Source organism: Eublepharis macularius, chromosome 9 (genome assembly GCF_028583425.1).
Source record: "Eublepharis macularius isolate TG4126 chromosome 9, MPM_Emac_v1.0, whole genome shotgun sequence".
Classification (NCBI taxonomy): Eukaryota; Metazoa; Chordata; class Lepidosauria; order Squamata; family Eublepharidae; genus Eublepharis; species Eublepharis macularius.
This window is the reverse complement of record NC_072798.1, coordinates 65,869,164-65,885,017: the sequence shown is the minus strand read 5'-3', so window position 1 is coordinate 65,885,017 and position 15,854 is coordinate 65,869,164. Positions and strand designations below refer to the sequence as shown.

Here is a 15,854-nt window from a genome sequence, read left to right as displayed (position 1 = left end):
GGGGTGGTGGTGGGGAGGTATGTTTTATTCTCAACTGCCAGTGCTATTTACTTGAATTAAACATCCTCCACATATAGAATACAAAATACTTTATTTTAAAACCAAACAGGATTCCTTTCTGAAGTTGAGACTGGAAATGGTCCTCTCTCTACAGCTGCTTTTTGCAGCCTTCTTTTTAATATTTACAATGGAATATAGAGTGGGAAAAAAATTAGACGCTACTACAACGTGTAGTTTACATAAGTCCAGAGCTAGTGCTTTTGCAGCAGACATCAGCTTTGCACAACTCGATTCTTCCATAGATCATCCCTCAAGCAGTTACTTGGAGAGGCAGAAACTAATTAAATAAGCACAATAGGAACTCTCATTCCCTCAAGGAGGATTGACAAGACATTGTGAATAAGAAATACGTAGCCACTAAAATAACCTTACCTGTTTACAAACTCATCCTTCACACCCTGTATTCCTTACCACCTCCTTTCTGAATAAGCACGGCCAGGGCTTTTTTTCAGCAGGAACGCGGTGGAACGGAGTTCCGGCACCTCTTGAAAGTGGTCACATGGCCGGTGGCCCCGCCCCCTGATCTCCAGACAGAGGGGAGTTTAGATCACCCTCCAGACCGCGGCGTGGAGGGCAATCTAAACTCCCCTCTGCCTGGAGATCAGGGGGCGGGGCCACCGGCAATGTGACCATTTTTGCCAAGGGTGATTTCATTGCCGAGGGTGATGTCATTGTGCGGTCCTGAGTTCCACCACTGAGTTCCACCACCTCTTTTCTCAGAAAAAAAGCCCTGAGCACGGCATTAACATTAATATTCTGCCCTTAAAAACTGTTTCTGCATCCTGCTATTGAAGTATCTCAGCATGCAACTATATCTTATCATCACTTGGAAAATACTAATTCACCAGCCAGTAAAGCTGTTGCAACATGGGGTAGTACAAATGTGACTTTACAAAGATCCTCACTAACCCCACTCCCTCCTGTAGCAATGCTCTTTAAATAAAAATTATTAGAAAGATCTAGGCTTTCTCCTAAACCTTGGAGTATTTATCTTTCTGAGTTTTTGGTGGGGGGAAGCAATGAACAGACTGTGTTCCCAACCATTCTGTGTGGATAGGATGTTGTGCAATGGCCAGTGTATGGAGGCAAAGGCTGCTCGACAAGATGCCACCTGAGGCTGCCACCATCATGCATGTGCCTCCCTTCACACTTCCCCTGCCTACTCCTTTCTCTCACCCCTCAATGGAGCTTGAGAAACACCAAGCTCTGTGCAGAGAGAGAGAAGGCAAGGCTTATTCTGTCTGAAACCAAAATCCTCATGTTTTTTCTTCCAAATAGACTTTGTCCCTGTTAACTATAAAAAGCAAACCTTTATGTCATTTTCCCTCAGTTATCAATCCAGGCTCTCCAGGGGCAGGGCTTATGCCAAGGCTCAGACGCTCAAACAACCTACAACTTGATTAACTGATATTTACCTCGGTTGTATTTTCTTACCAATAAACTGTGTCACTGTTCATTTAAAAAAGCAAACCATTTCACACCTGTCTATTTACCTCATAATCCCTCAGTTATCAATCCAGACCCTTTGACGGGGGAGTGCTTATACCAAGGCTCAGATGCTATCTCCACTAACCCTTTTTAAATTCCTGCTGGCCTGGAAACCCCAGTGTAGATGGAGAGGCAGGAAATTGTGACAGTAGAAAAATCCTTTGGGGTGGTGGCTAGCTTCCAGGAAATCCATCACAAGCCTGTCATAGTGCAAAGCAGCATTTTTTCCAGCCCAACTGTGATAGGAGGTAGTAACTTCCAATGAGACTGACTGGACTTCAATGCTTGGTTTCTACCTTCAGCCCCTGTGTGCTGGCCTCTGGAGTGGCTCACAGATTTAAAACTAGGCTTCCTTCAATCTTGTCTAGTTACAATCTGAGTCTGTTGCCCAAGAATAATTTCTTTCCCGCTGGTGTGAGGTTCTGCCTTCACACATACAACTCTATACAGTACCCATTAGCATAATGGAAATATGAGAAAGGTCTTCAAAAGCTTAGAATAAACAACACAATTTATACAACAGAAGTGCTTTCTCTTTTCTTTACATTAGCAACTGATTAAAATTGTTGCTGTGCTTCTCAATCCTTAAACCACAACTAATCCTGTATCTAATAGTGGCTTTCCCCTGTGTATCCTTTCTGCCCCCCCCTCTTGATTTTGCAAAACTCACAGAATCAGCTGTTTAACTGATACAAGAACAAATAATCTAGTTGCCAATTAGAGACTAACAGATTCATTGTGACATTTTATAGACTACAGTTCACTTCATCAGCTGCATGAAGTGATCTTCAGTTGGCCAATGTAGACAGTCACATAGAGAGGAAAAGATCATTCCTCCATTTGTGCAACCTGGAGAATTATACATTGTGATTTTCATTTTCCCTGAGCCAGCCCCTCTAACATTATACTCTCACACAAGCCATTCATTTACCTGAGCAGTTTTTCTTGCAAAAGTCATTAACCATGTTGGTCAAAGCAGTGCTGGAATATCCTAGATTTTGAAAAATTAAACTAAAAATATTTCCACATCTCAGAATGAAGAAATTTTGGCCTATTTCTATAATGAAGTTATTTTAAGAACTTTAGCAATACTCAGTAAATGATCTGTGTGTGAAAAAAAGTAAGAGATGCCAACACAAAACTCAAGAACTCTAGGCAACATTTTGTCCCCATATTTCATTGCTGGCTATCAGCCACACATCAGTAGAAGCTACGCGCCCACAGAAGTTTGCAAAACACAGTAGACACACTGTTATATGGACTGATCCTACATGTTAATTTAAAAGTAGACCCACTTCATTCAATAGGATTTACAGCTAGGATTACAACATAACTCTAGTGTTGCTGCCTGCATATGGAGCTTTCAGCCTCTATCAATATGCTGGAAGTGTCTTAGAGATAGCTTAAACCTATAAATTTCTTGATATAATGCTGCCCGACATCAGCACATGTTGCCAACACTTAGTGGCCTATATAATAAAAGATGAACAAAATGTCATGTAAAATGCACTAGCATTCCCATTACAGGACACTCGATGAAAACTACAGTAGCATTTTGTTGAAAGAGTTGAGGAATGCGAAATAGTATTTAGAAAGCAGCAGCAAAATGTCAAAATGGGCACCCACATTTCCCATGGTTTTTCCTCCTATGGCTGTATCTTCTACCATATCATAGTCCATGGACAAGGAAAAAGAAAAATGGGTTATTCATACTGCTAAGAATGTGTGAATGCAACATGCAGATCAATGGGCCTAAGTCTTTCCCAAACCATAATAGTTGAGATATGTGAAGTGTTGTATTTAAGGTTGTATTTAAGGTTTGCAAAGCAGAGTGGGGATTCAAACCTGGGTCTCTCAGACCCTAGTCTGACACTAACCACAAATCCATACTGGCTTGCCATATGGGAAACAGCTGTTCAAGAAACAGGCCCCAAACTCCTTTGGAAGCATAGAACAGGTGAATGGATCTTTAGGAAATAGTTCACATGCCCCAAACAGCAAAAAGGGAAATCTATCACATTAGTGCTTTTTTATGTCCTCCCATGAACTATGGAGGGCAGAATTACAACAATGAAAAAGTTATGATGAATTACTGAAAACAAAGGAAAAAAAGTAATGTATTAGTAGCAACTTACTTATGTAAATTGGGGCTGGGGGCTCAGGTTTGGGCCGTTTAAAGGGTCCTGCCTTGCAAGTGGCAGGTCCCTTTAAACTATCAGCAGGCAGGCAGCGGGGGGATTCCCCTGCCTGCCAGCTGACAGTTTAGAGGGTTCTGCCCCTTGCAAGCGGCAGGAAAGGGTCCTTTAAACTATTAAATGCCCCTTTCCCTGCCGGAAAGGGGCATTTAAACCCCACGAACCATGAACTGTTTCGTAACTGGGCCAGTTCCGAGCCAGTTCGTAGAAACCCCACGAACTCCATGGTTCAGTTTTTTTCTGGTTCGTGCCCATGTCTACTCCTAACTGGCCACACATGCCTAGATGGCCTCTTGGTCTAACGAAGCAAGCCTATTCTTATGTTACATCTTATTTGTAAGATATGAAGTATCTGTGTCTTTACATAATAAGCATTTAAAAAATATTCCTTACTCAACCCTAATTCCTGTCACTGTACACTGCAGCCAATATTAAAATAATCCAGTTCATTGCCTCTCTATAATCACTTTCACATTTTGAGTTTTTTTCATTCTCTCACCTTTACAGATGCATTTTTAATTTCAGATCTATGTATTAATTTCCCTGCCCACTGGCATTTCTGAAGGTGATGAATGTATATTCCCTAATCCTTACCCCCCACAATGGCGCTGACTAATGACAATAACGGATTATAAGCCTGCCAAATCTGAATCTTTAAAATGTAAATGTCAGGTGGCATAAAACTCATCACATGTCAATCATACAAAAATAAATTAGTAGACAATTCTAGCATATCAAGCAAATTTAGGATTGTATTTGGCATTTATAAAAAAAAATAGATAAGAACATCAAGCTAAATTATAGCTGCCAAAGAAATATCTTTTCCATGATGCATTTATTGTAATTATTTAAGAGTTCTAACATTTTTCAGTGGGTATGACTAAATAGTCCTTATCAAAACAGATGGACTTCTGGAGAAAAACCCATTCAATATTACTTTCAAACCAGGTTTCCAGCAGATTATAAGTGTGTTACCAGCAAACATAAAGTGCATATATTCCATTTAGGTAAGAACAAAGTGTCACGGACTTTTAAAAAATACAGTAGTTAATCAAAACACCATTCTGATTATTTTAGTGGCTGTTCATTCCAAAACTGCTTAATATTAAATATTAATATTAAACATTAAATATTTTAAAAAGAAAAAAGACACACAACACAAAGATGGCACACATTTCCTTGCAGTGCAGTATATTAGTTTAATAGTAGCAGTCACTCATCCTTTGGATCCAGGTTTCAGACTTGCAAAAGCTTTAGAGTTCTTAAGGGAATGTGAAGTTTCATTGAGAAAAGATATGAAATGAGAGTCTCTCTCGGATTTCTTGGATTCAAAAATAACTACAATGGTAAAGTGAGGCTCAGGACGGGTCAGAAAATATGTGCTTTGAACCTTGTCATCATAGAAATGGACCACCTTTTCCAAACTGTTGAGGTCAGAGGCTCTGTCCGTCATAATCATTATGACATTGGGCCAATGCATAACAGGCCTGTCACTGGGCAGAGAAACTACTGCTGGATACTGATCTACACCCTTTGGGGCTTCACGATAGGAATTGGGATGATGATACCCATGTCCCTGAAAGCTCTCTGATCCTCGATTGTCAAAGATTAAGGAAACATTAACGGCATCATATTTCCTGATGAAGCTGGAAATTTTCCCAAAATAATCAGGATTGGCTTTTGCTGTCAAAGTTTTCATTTCAGATGGAGTTGTTTGCCGACTAAGTGCTTCATGAAAGTAAAAGCTAAATTTGGCAAGAAGACTATTTTTGAGTTTCATCAGCCAAAGAAAAAGGTGTGGAGGCTGCACAGCCTTCTGAGATTGGCCACCAAACAGATGTTTCTTGGTTTCTCGTTGCTTCTCAAAAATCTGTCCCCATGTCTGCAGCTTTGTGTGAGCATTGTGCAAGTTGACCAGGGATGGAAGGAATTTCCACTCTGAGATCTGCGCCTGAGCCTTCAAAAGGTGAGCAAGCACATCTGCTTCTAACTGGAAATTGCTTTCAAGAGGACTAAGGATTGGATGATGAAACCTAGAAAATCAAAACACATTTCAGTACATGTGAGAGGATGTTGCCTCAGTGTACATGTTTCTACAATCAATGTTTTTACATTCCACCAAACAAATGGAAAATTATGAAACCCAAGTAATGTCCCCATTTCACAAAACTCCAAAACGTTTAACAGCCAGATATTCCAGTACTAGTAACATGGTATGTTTTGATTACTGTGGACTGATAAAAAATAATCATGTCCAAGTAACCAACATAGAAAAGGAAGGTGCAAACTCAACTAACAGAACAACCTCAAAAAACATGAAGCAAGCAGTGATTTGTAATTTTACACATGAAGTACAAGAGTAGCGTAGTTTTGTAAATAAAAAAGACATATTATACAGCTTATAAACCCCTATATATTCCAGTTAAAAAAACTGCAGCCACAGTAAACCAACATGTCAATAAAAACAAGACACTTGGAGCAACAGATCATACTGGATCTCCCATTGTGGGTTAATGTGTAGCCTTGACACAAATCCACAGTCACAATAAATTAGAATATTAGGATGAGGCTATTCCTATAAGAGATGCCACTATACCACAAGAGAATCACACAAGGCATTAGCAAGATGAAAAACAAAAAACAAAGCTCCAGCCAGTTTTCTACATTGCAGCTTTTATTCAACCTATAAAACACCAACTTAAATAACAGACACTAATCTTAAAAAGGAGAATCAATCATTACACACGAGACTTTTGGTTTTACCAGTTTAATATCTAAATGCTGGTAGCAATGCAGGTATCCCAAACTTTAAGATTAGAATAATTTACCTAGATAAAACATGAAAATGAGCCATTCCTAATTGGAAGGCGAAACACATCATTTGCAAATCCTATTAGCAAACGCCTATGCACAGAACCAAAGATTTTGTCACTTTAAAAAAATCCAAATTACAATCACAACCCAATACAGTTGAAATAGCAACCTTCAGCCCACTCACCATGTGCACACCATCCAAATACTTGATGTATCTTGTTCTAGGGATATATCATATAATAGAAGAGATCTAATTTATCCTAAAATTCACACGTTTCACCAGAGGTGAAATATCAAAAAGGAACATGGGATTGAATGTTTCTGTATCTGTACAGGGATTAACAGAATAGGTATCCATTTTAAAGATAACGAAGTTAAGACAGGAGTGCAAACTGTGTGTTGTGCAGGTCTAAATCTGGAATTCAACAAATGTTATTTTTTTAAAAAAAGCTTCTGGTCCTCATGGCTAAGCTTGACAAAAATATAAAAGCTTTTCCTCCTAAACAAAGATAAAGAAACCAGAAGACTTCCCAGTTTTGATAGGTTGGATTCTCTGTCCCTTACACAGCTCCCTCCCAATCTGTGTCATTACAGACTTTTGGGGCCTGTCCAACTAGCCCTTCACTAATCCAATGCATATACCAAGTTTTCAAGTTCTTTAAAAAAAAGCCCGTGTCATACAACAGATCTACACGTGGTTATCTTGTGGGGCTCAGAATGCACTGAGGCATCCACCTGGTTCTCACCACCCCTTTGTATGAATATCTCAGTAATAAACAAAACTTTCTTAATGGGGACATTCCCCCTACATTGCCTGAAATAACATTTCCTGTTGGAATACAAACTGCCTTCAGCTCCCCGTATAAACTTTTCAGCTCACATACTTTAAATGAAGCAGAATGTCAACTGAATATTCACTCCTTTTGATGGAAAACAATTCCGGAAAAATGCCAACTAAGCACTTACATAACAGCCAAGAAAAAGTCTGGGCATATAGTTGATGAGCTAGGCATATTAAATTCCAGTAATAATTATGCCACACAAAACACACGCCATATCTTTTCATATTTCTTTGAAATTCTGAGGCCAATCCAAGAGCAACTCCAAGTAAAATTCTGTCAAGACAGTATTTTAATTGACCCTTTTACATACTGGCTGGAGAAACAGAGCCGGGATTTTCTGGACGTCAACAGCAAAGCTGAACAAGATGAGGCTTCTACAACCTCTTAAATATTTCCACAGGCAAACAGCTACTGGAAATATGACAAATTGTTGGTATTAGGAAAGGGTCTAAAGAAACTCCAAAAGTACTACAAAGCAAATTGGCTTATCAAGAATAGTAGGAAGCCACTTGAACACTATTAGGAATGGAGTGTCACAAATTCACATATTATGTGCCAATGGCGCAAGCTCCTCCCCTGTGGTGTCTATGAATTGCAGAGGATTTGAACAAGAAGCCTGTCTTCCTTTGATCTGGTTTTAAAGAAGGCATAACATTGCAAGAAAAAAACCACGCTGCCTTCACCTTCTGCAACAGCCCTGCATGAAACAAAATAACTCACAGCCCGTTCCTCAGGCAGACTGACCAGGTACTTTACAGGGGGAAATATTGTTAGGCAAGTATGGGTACTGCTGGCACAGGACAAAGCTATAAGCCACTGTGTCTATGCTCTGCCTCACTCAGGCCAAAAACAAGGAGCTCAAGCACAGGGTGCCTGTGCAGTACAGCTAGTTTGGTACAGCTGGTGAGGTGGAACATGGGCACAGCAGTGTCTGTGCCGCTGTGCCCTTCCACATCTCTCATGGTGCTCTGCAGAATGGAAACGCAGCAGAAGGGAACTGAGCAACTTCTTCTCTGAAACCTCTCACAAGATGAAACATTGATGATCTATTCAAAATAAACAGAGTTCTCAAGTGGTTGCAACCTTTCAGGCTAGTTATATTTCTCAAATTATCTGGATAAATAGGGATAAAAAGGCTGAGTGACTGAGCTTCCATGGAAAGGAAGACTGGCTCAGAACTATGGTCTTCTTCTACAGAGACCTATTTTTGGTGTTTTTAAAATACTCATTTTGCTAGATAATCAGGCTAATAGATCATAAAATGTGCAGTGGCCAAATGACAAATTAAGTCAACAACCTAAGATTACACTTGTACTTGAAACAAACACTTGGTATGTGTCCCCACTATACTCCAAGGACAACTGTTTGAAATAATAAGCACAGAGAAATAAGCTGTCTAATTAAAAGCATCACACACATCATTACAAATTTGTTTCCACAGCTTCTGTTTTCTGTAAGAAATTCACTGATCCATTCACTGACAATAAATATAAGTATATTTTTTTTGTCTTGAAGTGTGAACTATTAAAAATTCATCAGCAGATGCATGTATTTTTGTTACCTATAGGAGAAATCAGGAGAGGGATTATTTACATACACAATTAAATGGATATTTAAAAATGTGATATATTATTGTTCCTTTCTTATGAACTAGTTTGACAGGCAGGGAAGTTCCTTCCCCTCCAATCTATACTCAGCAAACTTATCACAGTTTTCTGCTTTATCTACATCAGTCGCATCAATTCTGGTAATGCTCTTAGGCCAGCCTGCTCCCCCCCACCCCCCGGAACAAGTCCCTCTCCCAGGGCCTGACAAGTAACTACGGTATGCTCTCCAGAAGCTGCACTTGAAAGGCAGGAGAATAGTATCAGGAACAGAATGAAATCATAAGGGGGAGGCATGCGGCAATGTGTCTTACATACCTGTAAGAACAGTCTGTCCCGTGACAAAGAAGATGGGCAGATTTTGGCTGTATCAAAGAGTGCTGTTGCAAAGTGTATTTCCCTGTAAGAGACCTATGGGAAAAAGTAATGGTGTGCTCACGGACATACATTGAGCTGGTTCTGTGATGGACAGGAGGCTCTCTTGCCTGCCTTTGAAAGGTGTAACAGCCAATTGACTGTTAGTTTCTGAATGCTGCTCTAACATCCAATCAAATCTGAGAGGATTGAATGGGGTGGGGGAGACAGCAGTACCTGACAGTCTCATGCCTACCTCAAGAAGATAGCAGACAGTTCAGTGTATAGCACTGCCTGAAAGAGTGCAGAGTGGGGTAAGCTTTACCTCAAGCAGAGGACTCGACACCTAGTTTTTAAGTCCACTTCTGGTGATGAGCAAATCTAATAGTTTGATTTGATTCTTGGGGGGAAAACCACCTTTGTTGTTCTTTTTCAACTCTCGCCTCAGAATTCTCAGAATTCTACTTGCACACAAGAAAATTTTCCTCACAGCAGTAAGCCCTACAACTTTTACACACACTACCATATTTTAACTGAGGGACATGTGTGTGGCCTGATTCCCCAAAATGTAAGAGGTTATGTGAATCTCCTCAGTTTGGTTCAAAGGACTAACATCTGGAATTAGGAGCTGATTTTTCCCTCCTTTCATACCGTGTCCTTGACTGTCCCTTGCTGTGCTCAAAACACTAAAGGTACAAGATAGACACAAGAAATGACTGAAATACTAACTTGGAAAGCTTGATGGTCTAATACAACAGGCAGTAATTAATAATGTAAGCTGCTCTGAGTTTTCTATCTGTCCAGAAAAGTAGGACATATGCAAAGAAGATATAGATGGTATCAGAGAGAGAGAGAGAGATGGGCACGAACCTGAATACGAACCAAAAAAAAACCATGAATCAGCCCGGTTCGTAGTTCGTGAACCATTGGTTTGTGGAACCTCATTGTGGAAGCGACAGGGAAATGGCCATTTAAAGAGCGGGTGAGACTTGGCTGGCCAGCTGGGAGTTCCCAGCCGGCCAGCCAAGCCCCGCTGTTTAAATGGCCATTTCCCCGCCGCTTAGTGGGGAAATGGCCATTTAAACTGTGGGGCTTGGCTGGTCAGCCAGGAACTCCCGGCTGGCCAGCCAAACCCCACTCACAGTTTAAATGGCCATTTCCCCGCTGCTCCAAGCGGCCATTTAAACAGCCCGTTTAATTGATCAGCTGCTTGTCGGGGATCTCCCCGACAAGCAGCTGATCTGGGCGTTTAAATGCCCCTTTCACTCCCGCTGCTAAGCAGCCGGAAAAGGGCATTTAAACCCAATGAACCACGAACTGGTTCGTGAACTTGCCCCAGTCTGTGGGAGTTCGTGGTTCCTGGTTCATGAAAATGCCACGAACCACACGGTTTGGTTTTTTTGCGGTTTGTGCCCATGTCTAATCAGAGAAGGTCACTACATTAAAGGAGTTAAACCTTCTCCTAATAGGCAAATTTCACAATGTACAACCTTTTACTTCCCTTCCTGCATCATGGCAGTTCATTCATTTCTTCTGATATGGCAAAATGTGTTAAAAGATTTCTAATCTAAAAGCGGACATCTTACACAAGGCTATAAATCTGAAACAGCCCTGGTACAAAACTGAATTGATAGTTACATACAGAAAACATTGTTTTAAATGAAGCTCTCCATCACAAAAGTGTCAAGAATACTTTGCAGAATACTGCAAAGAGTGAGATTTTTACAACCAGTATTTAAACTCTTATTGTACTCTCCTCCACACAAGCCTCATTCTAAATCAGTGTCAGAAAAACAGACTTCTGCAGCTTTTTGCTTAGATGCAAAACAAATATTTGCTCTGTACAGCAGCACCTTGGTGCACAACTTGCCCTTCATGCAAAATCATCAGCATCAAGCACAACTCTACTGTCATATACAGCATATGCATTAGGTTGTAACCTGGCAGAACTATCCAAACAAAATTTGCATGTTCAATTTGGCCTGAATTAAGTCTGAAACTGAAGAAAGCCATAACAAAGGCACATATTTTAGGCTACAGATGAAGTGCCTAGGAATATATTGATTTCAAGTAAGAAGTGTAAGGGTATAAGCATAGTCTTGACTAGGGCTGTGCACAGGTGGGGAGATTCGGTATTCCCGCTTCGAGTTTACCTGAAGTGGGAAACCAATTCGGAATACCCCCAAATCCGAAGCGGCAAGCCACTTTGGATTTGGGTTTCGGGAATCGCTTCGGTATGCTCCATGAAGATTCGGAGCATACTGAAGTGAGGGGGAGAAATTACCACCCTCCCTGGGGCAACCCCTCTACCCCCTAGCCCCCTGGGGAGACCCCTCCACCCCCACCCAACCCTGGGGAGACCCCCTCCAACCCCCACCCACTTACCTGGCAGCGGAGGGTTATCAGGTGGGTGGCGGGCTGCGGCAGCAGCACAAAGCAGCATGGCCTGGAGCCAGCCGGCTCCTCTGCCGCTGCTGTGCCGCCACCCGAACTTGTGGGGGTGGGAGGGAAGGCCGGAGCCGCCTCCTCCGGCCCTTCCTGCCCCTCAAATGGCCACAACAGCCGCCTCCTCCAGCCCTTCCTGCCCCTCAAATGGCTGCGGCAGCCGCAGCCGTTTGAGGGGCAGGAAGGGCTGCGGCCATTTGAGGAGCAGGAAGGGCCAGAGGAGGCAGCTCCGGCCTTCCCCACCACCCGCAGGCTTGGGCGGCAGCGCAGTGGCATCAGAGGAGCTGGCCTGGAGCCACCGCAAGGTAGGTGGGGGGAGGGGTGATGTTTAAACAAGCCCCAAAGCTTTCCGAAGCATTTCTGAATGCTTTGGAATGCTTTGCTTCGGTATTCCAAAGCAGGGCCAGCATGCCGCCCGAGCATGCTGGCCCTGCTTCGGGAATACTGAAGCTTGCCAAATCAGGTCTGCTTTGGGTATCTTTACCCGAAGCAAAACCCGAATAGCACAGCCCTAGTCTTGACTTATTTTACATGCAGATCTTATACTTCTGTACTGCAGAAGCAGTTGTGTATTTCCACATTATTTTTAGGTTAAAAAAAAGTAATGATCCATGTTTCAGACAAGTACTCATATTGGAAATACACTGTTTCAACAGTAAATTATATGCATCCCAAACTGATATTCACTTTGAACTGAACATAACAAAAGTCTAATAAATTAATAAAATAAATATTGCCAATATGCAATCCCTATGAAGCACACTTCTATACTGCTTCTCTAGAACAAATCTATCCTAGGCAACACAAGTAAAATAATATAAAACAACTAAAATAATTAACGGCAGTCAGCAAGAAATCCCCCAACTCCAGAAGTTTCATAGACATTGTTCACACCAAAACTATTTTCTTCAAACTCTCTTAACATTTATTTATTTGCTTCACTTATACCTCATTTTTCTTCCTAATAGGGACTCAAGGTGGCTTACATTGTTCTCTGCTTCTCCATTTTGTCCTAACAACTCTTTAAGGGAGGTTAGCCTGAGTGTGTGACTGACCCACAGTCACTCAACAAGCTTTCATGGCATAGCAGGAATTCAAACTTGGGTCTCTCCCGATCCTAGTTCAACACTCTATCACTATTCCATGCAGGCTCCCAATGTACATATTCTGAGTTCTGAATTAACCACTGCTCTGAAAAGATCCTACTAAAACAGGTTTTTCGATCCTCTTGCGCAGGGGAAAAAATGATATATGCAGTGCACAGACTGACCTTGCGCTATATTTCTTTAAGATAGTTTCCAAGATGTTTACCAGTTCATCAGAGTTGATAAACTTCTGGGTGCTAAGGCTGTACATTTTTTCATAGAAGTCAGCAATTTCCATCCGAGCCTGAACAAAAAAGCACAGCTGCTCAGAAAGGTGAGAAAGCAGTTCTTCTAAATGAGGTGCAGTTCCTCCTAAAGCATTCCGGCCCGTTGCCACCACCTTCTTCAGTTCATTATGCAGAGATGTGTAGATGGTGCGTATGGAGTCCTTTCGGCTGAAGAATGACTGTCCACCTGTTCAAAACAGAAGTATTCACTATATTGACATTACAGAAGTTATATACTTTTGGGGCTGATTTGGCTCCCACCCCCTTTAATCTTTCAACAAGAGCATTCTTTCATCTCATCCCACCACCTGTTTCCTGTAGAGTTGCCAACCTCCACGTAGTGGCTGGAAATCTCCCGAATTACAACTGATCTCCATACCACAGAGATCAGTTCCCCTAGAGAAAATAGCTGCTTTGGAGGGTGGACTCTAGGGCATTATACTTTGCAAAAATCCCTCTCTTCTCCAAATGCTGTTGTCTTCTGGCTCTACCTATCAAATCTCCAGAAATTTCCCAACCAGGAACTGGCAACCCTAGTTTCCTGTTTTCATGAAAATCTCAGTATTATTAAGCTCTCTTATTTTTGCAATTAAGAACACTATAACCCAGAAGCAACCTCTTTGGAGAATTAAAACAACAATGCCACTATGAAATGTTAATTATCTGTATTGACAGTAATAACTCTAGATTTTTAAATTTTGCTTTTTTTAACAAAACACTTTAAATTCTTAAAGCAGCACAAAAATGTAACTGTAGATTCACATATATCAGCGCTCTCCAGCTCCAACAACATGCCTGACTGCAAAATCAAATGTGATTAAAAGTGCCATGTACGTTTGAAGAACTGCTCATTAGTCCATAAAAGCATACAAACAAGCACATCTTACATTATTTAAAAACAAGGAAAGCACCAACATGTATTTTCCCAACTGCCTCATCACGCCAGAAGGGATTGCCAAAAACTATTAAGAGAAGGCAACAGAGTTAAGTAATTAGTTGCTTAGAATAGAGACTATGAAGGTAGGACAACATTACACAGTCATGCCTAACAGGAGCCAGCTGTAATTTAAAAGGCCATCACTACAGAATAATAGCTGTTTTTTCTATTCCATGCTGACACCAATTCCCACCAACATAAAAGGAGGAAGCACAACAAAACTACAGAACGGAAAAAACACAAAATGTTAGTGATACACACTTACATAAGCCAGACTGCCACTGCTTCACTCTATAAAAAGCATCTGCAGTCTTACAAGTCTGCAAATTAGATGCTACAAAAACCTAATTGTTTATGTCAATTAACCCTATCCCCTCATTCACAGGCTTTTGATTTGTACTCCTTTCTTTCTGAAATTTCTTAGACTGTTTCTATTTAGAAAGTTCTCACATTCCTGGGCTCCAGCTCATTTTATTTTAATTGGTAAAAACCTTCTCACTGTTCTTACTTATCAGGCAAGATGTAGGAATGTGCTGCTTATGAACAGCCACCTCAGTACGGCAGATATGATTTCTCTGCTACGCATGCACCTGATCAGTAAAGCAATCCTCAGTGGTTAACTTTTGAGAGCAGGTCAAAGTTGCATCCACATATCACTGGATATTGTGCTATATCAATCACCTGTAACTGGATCTTCCTATGTGACTAAAAGAGTCCACAAAAGTAAATTATTGCATTAGAAGCAGAAGTCGATGAGGCCAGATAAAAAAGAGGAAAGATGTGTTAGACTGAAAGATGGTATACAACCCAGACCCACCAACATTCACTCCAATTGTGTGTCTAAATCGGGATGGAAAGGCATCCTGCACATGCCTGAAGGCACTCCACTTTGTATGTATAAAGGCTGAGTTCTAACAAAGGGGAAAAGCAGGTTATGGGATGGAGTCTCGGTCTCCACGCCCAGCTAATCTTGGACCTAAGGCATGGGAAGACGAGAAATGTTTTCAGCGCTCTTTGGGAAAGCAAACACGTGGAGGCTTATAAGGAACCGGGCGCGCGCTCTCCTTCTTCCCCTCTGTCACCCAGACGACAGAGGGCGGTTGAAAGGCAAGCCCAGCCAGCAAAGAGAGCGCGAGTGGGGACGGGGAGGAAGGAAGGCCCGAAGCAGACAGCCGCGGTCGGGTACCTAATTTCTGGCCCAGGAAGGTCATGCTATGATAGGCCTTCTCAGCGGCGGCCAGGTGGGCCAGTCCGGCCAGCAGCGACAGCCAACTGCCCCCGGCGCTCTTGTTCGCCTCCCGCTCCTTCTCCACATTGTCCTTGGCCTTGTCATAGGAGAAGATGCCCAGGTGGGAGAAGAAGGTCTCCAGCACCGCCTGCTCCACCGGCACCGGCGCGCCCAGCGGGATCGACTCCCCCATCCGCCCGCCGCCGCGACTCCCGCAGCCTCCCGCTCGCCTTCGCTCTCCCACAACAATCACATGACGAGGAGGGAGGTGGCCCCCCGTATGTGGAAGCCCCGCCCCTTCCCTCTTAGAAGCCAATCGTAGGAGCGCGGCCTGGGAATCCTTACGACCACGTGGCAGACGGGGGCGGGAGGAGGAAAGAGGCGCAGGAACTTGACGCTGGTCTGGGCCCTGGGGAGACCTCAAGGAAAGGATTGGGACTTCTGCTCGCTGGCGGGCGGGGCCGTATTTACCCCTTTATAGCAATGCAAAAAAGAGTAGGGGGGAGGGGCAAGCC

At 42.3% G+C, this 15,854-nt stretch overlaps 1 protein-coding gene across 1 annotated transcript; it reads right to left on the bottom strand.

Annotated features, from left to right (window-relative positions):
* Positions 1-4,517: 4,517 nt before the first annotated feature.
* Positions 4,518-15,568, bottom strand: KICS2 (KICSTOR subunit 2). Its single transcript, XM_054987888.1, has 3 exons — positions 15,298-15,568; positions 13,073-13,361; positions 4,518-5,776 (listed from the first exon to the last, which is right to left on the bottom strand). The coding sequence occupies exons 1-3, from the start codon at positions 15,530-15,532 to the stop codon at positions 4,960-4,962; spliced, it is 1,341 nt and encodes a 446-aa protein (XP_054843863.1). The 5' UTR covers positions 15,533-15,568; the 3' UTR covers positions 4,518-4,959.
* Positions 15,569-15,854: the final 286 nt, after the last annotated feature.